This window comes from Bufo gargarizans, chromosome 4, assembly GCF_014858855.1.
Source record: "Bufo gargarizans isolate SCDJY-AF-19 chromosome 4, ASM1485885v1, whole genome shotgun sequence".
In the NCBI taxonomy this organism is placed as follows: domain Eukaryota; kingdom Metazoa; phylum Chordata; class Amphibia; order Anura; family Bufonidae; genus Bufo; species Bufo gargarizans.
This window is the reverse complement of record NC_058083.1, coordinates 215,810,493-215,821,745: the sequence shown is the minus strand read 5'-3', so window position 1 is coordinate 215,821,745 and position 11,253 is coordinate 215,810,493. Positions and strand designations below refer to the sequence as shown.

Here is an 11,253-nt window from a genome sequence, read left to right as displayed (position 1 = left end):
TGCCTGCTATTACCGGAGTACCACCTACAGAGTAAGATGTCCAAAAAATCCAAGTAAAGAGCTCAGCAATGAGCAATTATTAAAGTTAAAGTAGTTACTGATTAGTTTATAAATATACTGCTGTGAGCAGCGTGGCTCTGTATATTCTAACCCCCAGGCAAGCGTCCCTGTCACCTTGGGAACGCCTGGGGGTTAGAATATACCATCGGATTTGAGTTTTTACGATCTCACTGAGATCGTGAAAACTCAGATACGATGGTATATTCTAACCCCCAGGCAAGCGTCCCCGCCACCATGGGAACGCCTGGGGGTTAGACTATACTATCGGATCTTCTGAGTTCTCAGTGGCCCAGCCCTGCGTGCGCCCTGCTCCAGTCCTGACTCCTCCCCAGCCAGGCCCGAGCCGCGGACCGCCCGCCCACTACACTAGTCTAGTCTTGTGTAGTGGGCGGGCGGTCCGCGGCTCGGGCCTGGCTGCCTGTGTGTAGTGTGTGTGTGTGTAAATTAAATTTTTTTTTAAAAAAATCAACAGAAGTCGGCACGGACGGGCCCCCAGTGGCGTAGGGCCCCATAGCCACTGCTATGGCGATCCCTACGCCACTGTTTACAGCAGCCCCATGGGCCATAGACACAATGGTCAGGAGGGGACCTCATTGACTTCTATGGGAGAGTTTTCAAGGCATGTTCTGTGACCTGTGCAAGAGGTAGGACCTATTCTGAATGGTGGATCCTTATCTATAAACAGAGGTGATATCATTACAGGCAAGATTAGAATGAGTTAAATGCAGTAAAGTGATCTGTACAAACCAAGAAGTGGCACCAATTATTAGACATAGTGGCCAGTGTAAAAACTGCAGGATTTTTGGTTTTAGTTTAAATATAAAAAGTGACATGGAAAATTTTCTGAGAACATTCTTGTTTCATTGTGTCTGAAAACCTGTACATATGAGAAGTGGATACGGTCTCCAATCTAAAAGCGCCTGGAATCCAGACCGATACAGACAGGCTGCATTCTAAAAGAACCAAACACAGGACAGTATAAAATACGAGACGCATAAGTCATCCCTTTATACAGGTCTCTTCTGTATTCAGTCCAATCCATGGTTCAAAAAAACTGCAGGTGAGAATCCAGCCTTGTAGCGAACAATCAGAAAGTCGTGTGCTGCTGCTGATCGCTCACATGTAGTTCATGTGCTGCCCTGCTATGAAGCCATTAGAACACCACGTTTCACCGTCCGGTGCCTCTGTAGAGGACTGGATTAACCTACACCATGCCATGACTGTTCATTTTGTGCCCATTTTTATTTATTTTTTCCCCCCTCACACACATTGGCTTTTCTCATCTGCAAAAACGGCCCAGAATAGGAGCTGCAGTGAGATTCTTAGATCAGGCACAGACATGTGAACAACCCCCAAGTTTCAAAAACTGATAGCACACTGAAGAAAAATAAATTTGTGTGCATGACCCCTGAGGGGCTATTCACATGACCGTATCCGTTTGGTTGTCCAAAAATCACGGATCCGCAAAATATAGATGCAGCCCTTGTGCATTCCGCATTTTTTAACGGGCCCTATTGTAACAATGCCTATTCTTAGGACATGTTCTATCTTTTTCATGGTGCCGTGGAAAGGACATACAGATGCGGATCAGAAGCAGACCGAAAATACGGTTGTGTCAATAGCAACTAAGGCTGGATTCAGACATGGTGTTTTTTTTTTTATATATATATATATATATATATATATATATATATATATATATATATATATATAAAGCCAACGTGGATCCAAAAAGAATGATAAGCTGGCCGTCAGGACAAAAAAATCTCAGTGGTTGACGAATATAAAACAAATGCAATGTATTAAACTAATGGAAGGCTTCCGTCCTAAATAATAAAAACTAAAAGGAGGAATAAGAAGACACAAGAAGCAGGTGGAATTTGCTCTTTATTTACATCTGGTTAGCTTCACATCTCCATCTCTTGGCACCTCTAATAACTTAACAGGAAGCAAAAGATAGCGGTTTAGATTGAGCAAGATGTTGACTGCACACTACTACTGAGCAAGAACGGCCCATGGTCTCCTAGATAAAAAAGCTGATGCAAGGAAAATTAAAACCTGTAGAAGGGACTCAGTAAGGGGGGGGGGGGGGGGATATTTGCAAGTTTATTATACAAGGAACACATTCACCAGGGAATAAACCTTGGCCTCTGTCTTACCTTCAACATAATCTGAGAACGTTTTATCAGAAATTGAACAAGCACTGAAGTCATACACATCATATACTCCCACTAATTATATTACACAATTTTTCAGTTTATAATATAATGAAAATTATGGGACGACAGTGGACTGAAGAACCAAGACCAGGTTAAAATACATAAACATCTCTGCAATAGAAAGAATCATTGACCGTCTGCAGGGTTAGCTCCTTAGAATCCGAACTTTGATATACACTTAAAATAAATAATAGAAAAGGGTCCTACATAAGATTGGATCTGCTGTAAGACCAGCGAGGGGATAAAAGAAAGGAGTAACAAAATGGTAATGTGCAGCAGAACATACATTTCATATAAACACAGCCATCTCTGCTCAGTCTGTACTGACGGCGTAATAAATATCTTCCCTCCGCTAGAACATCAGTCTCATTAGCTGCAGTGTCCTAGAGCCCATGTATGCACATCTGACTTCTTTAAAAGGTCAGGAACCTTGCTTGATATTTAACTGGACACCAGCGAAGCTAGGAAGCTACGCAAGAGCAATCGGCAAACTCTTGTGGAGTTCAAACTATAGGTAGCCCTCCTTGCGGAACTGGTCCTCCAAGATATTCCGGTATTCATCGAAGCCTCCCTCAATGCGGCTCACTCCACCATTTTCACAGACCCACAGCTCCTGACAAACAAGGCGGATGAATCGCTCATCGTGGGAAACCAGGATTACTCCTCCCTAGAGAAAGGATATAACCAATGGCGCATTAAAAATTGTAAAAAGGTCAAAGATACATGGACAAGACAAGACATAAAAATGAAATATAAAAAAGCAGTATAAAAGAAAGCTTTAGGGTAAATCTGCATGTAACTGGAAAGCTTGCAGCAAACCCGCAGCAAAATCCACATTCATTACATGCAGCTTTTGCCGAAATTCAACGTGGACTTCACCCCTGCTGCACTGAACAGGAGAAAATCAGCAACAGAAATTGCTGAGTTTTGTCAATTTCTACCTGGAAAAATATAAGTCAGTCCAATTGCTTAGTATTGTAACCAACTGTGGAGTTTACATGGCACAAATCCACAGGTAAAGTCCACAGCAATTCATTCCTAACCCTTAGTGTACAGTGCCTTGCAAAAGTATTCACCCCCTTGACTTTTTCCGTATTTTGGTGCCTCACAACCTGGAATTAACATGGCTTGTTTGAGGATTTGCAGCATGTAATTTACAGAACATGCCCACAACTTTGAAGATGTTTTTTTTTTTTTTTTTTATGTGAAGTAAACAAGTAGGACAAAATAACAGAAAAAGTCATCACTTTGTAGAGCCACCTTTTGCGGCAATCACAGCTCCAAATAGCTTTGGATAAGTCTCTAAGAGCTCGCCACATCTTACCACTGGGATTTTTGACCATTCCTCCTTGTAAAACTGCTCCAGCTCCTTCAAGTTGGATGTTTGCACTTGTGAACAGCAATCTTTAAGTCTGACCACAGATTTTCTATTGGATTGAGATCGGAGGCTTTGACTAGGCCATTCCAACACATTTACATGTTTCCACCTTAAACCAGTCAAGTGTTGCTTTAGCAGTGTGTTTGGGGTCATTGTCCTGCTAGAAGGTGAACCTCTGTCCTAGCCTAAAATCACGCACAGAGTGGGACAGGTTTTGCTGAAGAATATCCCTGTATTTGGCACCATCCATCTTTTCCTCAACTCTGACCAGTTTCCCAGTCCTGGCCGCTGAAAAACATCCCCATAGCATGATGCTGCCACCACCATATTTCACTGTGGGGATGATGTTCTTTGGGTGATGTGATGTGTTGGGTTTGCACCAGACATAGCGTTTTCTTTGATGGCCCGAAAAGTTTAATTTTAGTCTCATCAGACCAGAGAACCTTCCTCCATACATTTTGGGAGTCTCCCACATGCATTTTTGCAAACTCACAACGTGCCTTTTTGTTTTTTGCTGAAAGTAATGGCTTTCTTCTGGCTACTCTGCCATAAAGCCCAACTCTATGTAGCGTATGTCCGATTATCATCCTATGTACAGATACTCCAGTCTCTGCTGTGGAACTCTGCAGCTCCTCCAGGGTTACCTTAGGTCTCTGTGCTGCCTGATTAATGCCCTCCTTGCCCGTTCTGTGAGTTTTGGTGGGCGGCCATCTCTTGGCAGGTTTGCTGTTGTGCCATGTTTTTTCCCATTACGTTATGATAAATTTGATGGTGCTCTTGGGGATCATCAAAGATTTGGATATTTTTGTGTAACTTAACCCTGACTTGTACTTCTCAACAACATTGTCCCTTACTTGTTTGGAGAGTTCCTTGGTCTTCATGGCAGTGTTTTGTTAGTGATGCCTCTTGCTTAGTTGTTGCAGCCTCTGGGGCCTTTTCAAAAAAGGTTTGTATTTGTAATGACAGATCATGTGACACTTAGATTGCACACAGGTGACATCATTTCTCTAATTAAGTGACTTCAGAAGGTAATTGGTTCCACCAGAGCTTTTTATGGCCTTCCTAACAAAGGGGGTGAATACATACGCTCATGCCAATTTTCTGGTTTCTATTTCTAAACAATAGTTTTATTTATATTTTTTTCTCATTTCACTTCACCAACTTAGACTATTGTGTTCTGATCCATCACATAAAATTCAGATTAATAAAACATTGAACTTAAGGCTGTAATGTAACAAAATACAAAAAAGTCAAGGGGGTGAATACTTTTGCAAGGCACTGTATATGTGGCAGTGTAGTTTATGCGGATTTTCATGCAGTTTTCACAACAAAATTTTCATGTTTTAATCGGCAGATTTTTAGGCGGACTTGCTACGGATCTCACCCTTTGCATTGCAAAGGCTGAAAATGGCACTGAAAATTTATATAAACATGACATGCTGTGGCTTTTAAAAGCCACACCACAGCCCCATTTCCAATTTCCGCACTGAGTCCATAAGATTTTGAAAATCTCATCTATTCAACTGGCACTGTATTACAATACAGATTTTCTGTTCAATCATCCATGTGTAATACACACGGTGCGCATATACCTTTGTACCTTTTTTAATTCAATTCCAGTTTTAGCAACTGCAAACACCAAACTATATGACTAAGGCCTCTTTCACACTACCGTATGGCTATTTCAGTGTTTTGCGGTCCGTTTTTCACGTATTCGGTGTTCCATTTTTTGTTTCCGTTTCGGTTCTGTTTTTCCGCTACGTTTTTCCGTATAGCATATACAGTATACAGTAGTTACATAGAACAAATTGGCCTGGGCATAACATTTTCAATAGATGGTTCCGCAAAAAACGGATGCATTTCCGTATGCATTCCGTTTTTTTTGTGGACCCATTGACTTTAATGGAGCCACGGAACGTGATTTGCGGCCAAATATAGGACATGGTCTATCTTTGCACGGAACGGAGATACGGAAAGCATACGTAGTACATTCAGTTTTTTGCGGACCCATTGAAATGAATGGTTCCGTATACAGACCGTACGCAAAAAACATCCCGCAAAACGAAAACAAAAAAAAAAGGTAGGGTAAAAGAGGCATAAGGCCTGCAAATAGGGATCAAGTAGGGCAGAACTCTGATCAGTGACTACAATGAGTACTCCTTCTGGAGTCACAAATCCACAATTTCTCTGTGTTCTTCCTTCCTGGCCCTCCACTACGGTTTACTTTACATTACAATTTTTACATTGCCTGTGGCACAGAGAATCATTATAAATTATAGAAATCTCAATATCCACATTATCACCAGCACTATAGGTCATTAACTTCAAGAAAAAAAAACAAAAACAAAAACAAAAAAAAAAAAAACATATGCAGAAGGCTGGGCAAAGGGTAAAGCAACAATTACCCGGAATTTGTTCAGTGCTCTTCCCAAAGATTCAATGGTCTCCATATCAAGGTGATTGGTCGGCTCATCCAGAATGTAAAAGTTGGGGCTGACAAAATATAAAGACAATTTAATAATAATTTTTGCCGTCCATACAAAGAAAGATCCACTGCATATAAAGAAGCAAGTTTCAGTATCTTACCAAAGCATTGTCATTTGTGCAAATGCGACACGACTCTTTTGGCCTCCAGACAAACTAACTACTGGCCGTACTGCGAGTTCACCAGAGATACCGTAGCTGCCAAGTTGATGGCGATATTCCTCCTCTGATTTACCTGTAAAAGACGGAAAAGATCTAGCAGAGCTGATGAAAGGTACTTTATCATATACGGCATCTATTGACAAGAAACTAAGATGGTATCAGCCAACTCAGAGAATGAGCCAACATTAAAAGTTCTCATTATGCTAGAAACTAAAAGATTTGCAGATAACATGTCACTTAAAGGGGTTGTCTCATCTCACCATTACCAAGGTCCTGACCAGCTCCCGGCCAGGAAACAGCAGAGCACTCCGGCACTCTGCTGTTTCAGTAGCTCTCCTTGCCGAGAGCTATGGAAACATCATAGTACAGCAAGCTATGCCGTTTCTCTAACTCAGAACTGGCATAGCTTGCTGTGCTACGCTGTTTATGCAGCTCTCTCATGCACGGTAATGAGAGCTACTGAAACAGCAGAGCGCTGGAGCGCCCGTAGTCGGGACTGTCTCTCATCTTGCCTTAGTAACGGCGAGATGAGACAACCCCTTTAACTATAGATGAGCAAATCAATGCCTACAAATCGATTTGTTCATCAAATAGAGTTCCTAAGCCGCGAGGGGCTCTCCCTGCTACTGAAGAAGCTCCCCCCTGCCGCTTGATTAACAGGGCCATACATCTCACCCGGCCCCAACAATCTTGTGGCGTCGATGCTGCTCCAAGTAGAAGTGAAAGAGCAGAGGCTCTGCTGATTGTTCTGGGGCAGCGACTGTGCATGCACTACAACACTTCCATGTACCAGTGCATGAACAGTCCCTGCTGTGGTATCTAAAGCAGTGCCAATGTAATAATTGATTTGCTCATTCCTAAATTTATTCCATTAAAAAGGTTGGCATAGGATTTAAATCCATCACCTATCCAGAGAATAGGTGATAAGTGTCTGATCGGTAGGTGTAAGACTGCTGGGACCCCCATATGAATGGTGGACTGGTTGTACAGAGGACAGCACTCAGCTTTTTTGGCTGTCTGCAGATGCATGTGCGACCACTGCTCCATTCATACGTGGTAGGGATAACACCTCCATCCTCGTGATACATGGTGTTCCAGCAGTCAGACCCCCCAATCAGAGACTTATCCCCAATCCTGATAAGTTTAAATCCTGTGCAACCCCTTTAATGTATATCATATATGCATTAGGATAACTGGATTTTTGTACTCGCTGTAAAATCCTTTTCTCGTAGGATGCATTGGGGGACACAGCAGCATGGGTATATACCCAGCTGCCACTAGAAGTAAAAAGTATTGGCTCCTCCTATCTGGGCTATACCCACTGCAGATGCAGGAGCAAACCAGTAGGAAGAAAAGCAGTAGGAGCACAAGAAAAAAACTAAGCCAACGAGTCCTAAACCAGAAAGGACCAACAGAAAAAAAAAAACTTTGCCACAAAGGGCAGGATCTGTGTCCCCCAATGCATCCTACGAGAAAAGGATTTTACGGCGAGTACAAAAATCCAGTTGTTTTCTCTTGAATGCATTGGGGGGACACAGCACCACAGGACGTCCTAAAGCAGTCCACGAGTGAGGGCAGCAAAAAAACAGCCATGCAACCGCAACTAACTCACGGCTGCTTGCAGAACCCTGCGACCCAAACTGGCATCAGCAGAAGCCAAAGAGTGGATGTGATAAAATTTGGAAAACGTATGAACAGAGGCCCAGGTGGCGGCCTTGCAGACCTGGGAAGCTGAGGCCTGATGTCTAACCGCCCAAGTGGAATGTGCGGTCAATCGAAAGGGAGGAACGCGACCCTTGGCAACATAGGCCTCCTTAACTGCCAACCTAATCCAACTGCACAGCGGAGCCTGCCGCTACAAAACGGCCTTAGCCAAGGAATCAATCTTCTTGTCAGCGGGATCCGATAAGGAAGCTGCATCGGCCAAGGGAAGGGTGGTGGGAATAAACCAGAGGTGGGACTGACCAGAGGTTCACGGATTCTGCACTGAAGGGAAACAGAGCGTCCGAAATCTTAGAGATCTGCAGGCGCTTATGAAGCTGACTCCATTCTTTGGCCAGGAGTGCGTCAAGGTCTGGGGGGTGGTTAGGAAAAACCAACACGGAACGCCTGGAACGGCGGAAGGACAGAAGGTCCTGAGAAGAGGAGGGAGTACCCTCCTGCACATTGCGAGTATCTCTAACCGCCATAATGAGGTCCTGCATGGCCGCAGATAAAAGTAGAACTCTTCTCTGATACAGAATCGGAGTCAGGTGTCCCCAGGAGCGGCAGAAGACGAGACTTCGCCTGTCTCAGACTTGTCTAGAAAGTGACCCGAGGACGCTGAGGAGGAGCGGGACGCGGCTGAGATCACTCAAGGTCTTTTACGGGACCTGGTGTCAGAGCGGGGGCGAGCCCCTTCAGCAGCATGGTCTCTGTGAGGGGCAGAGACTGCCGCAATTTGAGCAGGCACCCAGATAAGAGGGCCCAGCAGGGATCGCCCATAAGAGAAATAAGCCCCTGGGAATAGCCAGCAATGACCCTCTGCCCCCCTGGGGGAAGACTATGGCCGAAATAAAGCTAGCTGCAGAGCCTGGTGTGGGGGGGGGGGGGGGGGGGGAGCCCAATGTCTATCACATGCGTCTCTGAGCCCAATAGCCACCCTGACTGCAGACACCCTGGTCAAGAGGATCAGTTGTCCAGCAGGGGGAGAGGGGAGCTGTACTTGCCCTCTGATGTCTTCAGGCGCAGCAGGGTCACCCCATCAGAAGACTCAACACCGAGCCCGTGGGAATGCTGGCAATCCACTGCGGCGGCAGTAATGGGGACTGAAGTACGCGCCCTTTAGAGGGTGCAACTAAAGTGGAAGCCCACGATGGAGCACCCCCTGCAGCAGGAGAAAAACCTGCATAAAGAGCAAAAAGAGAAAAAATAATAACAAGCATAGCAGCAAGACCTGCAGGAAAAAAAGCAGGTCATGTCTGCCTCCTAAAGACACTAGAAAAAAAAAACTGGTTTGCTCCTGCATCTGCAGTGGGTATAGCCCAGATAAGAAAAGCCAACACTTTTTACTTCTAGTGTCAGCCTCCTAGTGGCAGCTGGGCATATACCCATGGTGCCGTGTCCCCCAATGCATTCAAGAGAAAATTCTGTGTTCATATATACACAGTCAAGTCACATTACTATGACCAGCAGTAACCGCAGTGTGTGGACAGCAGCTAAACGGGCTGGGAGTGACTCAAAGTCGTGGTAGGTTGTTACAGGTATCTGGAGCCATGCTGACTTCAGTGTACCTCACAGCTGCTGGAGGGCATGTGGGGGAGGATCCATAGAACGAACACAACAATTGAGGTGGTCTCACAGATGCACAATTGGGTTCAAGTCTGGGGAATTATGGGGCCAGGGCAGTACTTGAAAGTCTTGGTCATGTTCTTCCAACTAATGTCAGACATTTCTAGCCATGTGACTTGTTGCATTGTCTTGCTGGAAGATCCCAACCACCCCAGGGAAGACAGTCGGCATGTATGGGTGTACGTGATCTGCTAGGATGGCTTCATATTCAAATTTGTTGCAGGTGTCTTCCACGTGGATGAGGGGGCCCAGAGAATGCCACAAAAATATTTCCCAGACCTAAACGTTGCCACCACCAGCTTGTGTTCTTTCAGCAATGGTTGCAGGATATTTGTTCTCTGATGTTTCTCACCTGACACGCCAACGTCCACCCATTCTAAGAAGGCAACCCTTTGCCAATCAGCGGAGGTCCAATTCTGACACTGCCAAGAAATTTTTCTGCCGATGCAACTTTGTTAGGTGCAGTGACCGTCCATCTGCGTCGGATCCCCACACACAGTGGGGTTTGCTGAACTGTTTTACTTACATCTGGTAGCCCCTGGTTCATTTTAGCTGTGTGCAGACATCCTATCGCACACTTTATATACCCACCAAGCCCGCTCACGGCACCTGACTTCCTTCAAGAGTTACACGCCGCAGACGTCAAAAGTAGGAAGCAGTCATAATAATGTGAATCGACTGTGTATAAAGTTGCAGAACAAGTCTTGATATCTTAGTGAGCTTGTCAAATGACAATCTCAGGGCTACAGTGACTGCAAATTCAATTCTGCCAGTTCAATATGACACTCATGGCAGTTAATAGCTTTGAAGTCTACAGAACCCACATGTGGGAGAACGAGACAAAAGTTGTAAGCAGCAGGACACTTTTCATGGTTTATTAGGATTAAAATTAATATGAAAACTATTACTATTTTTCCTATTTACAGGGAAAAAAAACTATTAAGATCTCAAGTTCTAAAACTTGTATGTATAATTTACCTGGGAACCGTTTTGCGAGTAACTCCACTGAGTTGACGTTCAGATCCAGCTGATCCACATGATGCTGACTGAAGTAACCAATCTTAAGATTCCTGGTGGTTGAGAAAAATGAAAGAAACCTTAAGTGCATTATATGTGTAGAGTCCAGATTTGATGAAAGAGAAATCTATATGTGCGATAAGATGGGACCCCTTCAATTTCTAAACTGTTCAAAAAAATGTAAACCTTCAATACAATGCCCATAATACCCATGCCCAGTTGCTACCACCAAATAGTAATGCTCCTTACCACATGCTTTCCTGCACCATTTATTAAGATCAACACTATAACTCCAGTAAAAGTTGTTTTTAACTAACCTGTGTGCTTGACGAATCCCATTTACCGGAGACAAATCTCCCATTAACAACTTCAACATTGTGGATTTTCCTGCTCCATTTTCACCCACCTAAAAAATAAAAGCACATAAATACATTAAAAAACCTCCATTACTTAGCTGTACTGAAAATGTTATCAATTCTGTCTTCTTAGGTCACTAGTAATGCTCCTAACATCATCTGAAAGGGGCTGTCCACTTACATATGGTATATTTTTTTATTTTTTTTACTATTGATGACCTATCCTCAGGACAGGTCATCAATAGCG

General features: G+C 44.0%; 1 protein-coding gene across 1 annotated transcript in view; it reads right to left on the bottom strand.

The window, feature by feature from the left end:
• Positions 1 to 1,930: 1,930 nt before the first annotated feature.
• ABCF3 (ATP binding cassette subfamily F member 3) overlaps positions 1,931 to 11,253 on the bottom strand; it is a 39,776-nt gene continuing 30,453 nt past the window's right edge. Inside the window, exons 17-21 of the mRNA XM_044290680.1 lie at positions 10,968 to 11,056; positions 10,612 to 10,703; positions 6,244 to 6,376; positions 6,063 to 6,150; positions 1,931 to 2,946 (exon numbers count right to left, since the gene is read on the bottom strand). Of these exons, the coding sequence (XP_044146615.1) occupies positions 2,788 to 2,946; positions 6,063 to 6,150; positions 6,244 to 6,376; positions 10,612 to 10,703; positions 10,968 to 11,056 (561 nt within the window). The 3' untranslated portion in view covers positions 1,931 to 2,787. The remainder of the gene's footprint in view (positions 2,947 to 6,062; positions 6,151 to 6,243; positions 6,377 to 10,611; positions 10,704 to 10,967; positions 11,057 to 11,253) is intronic.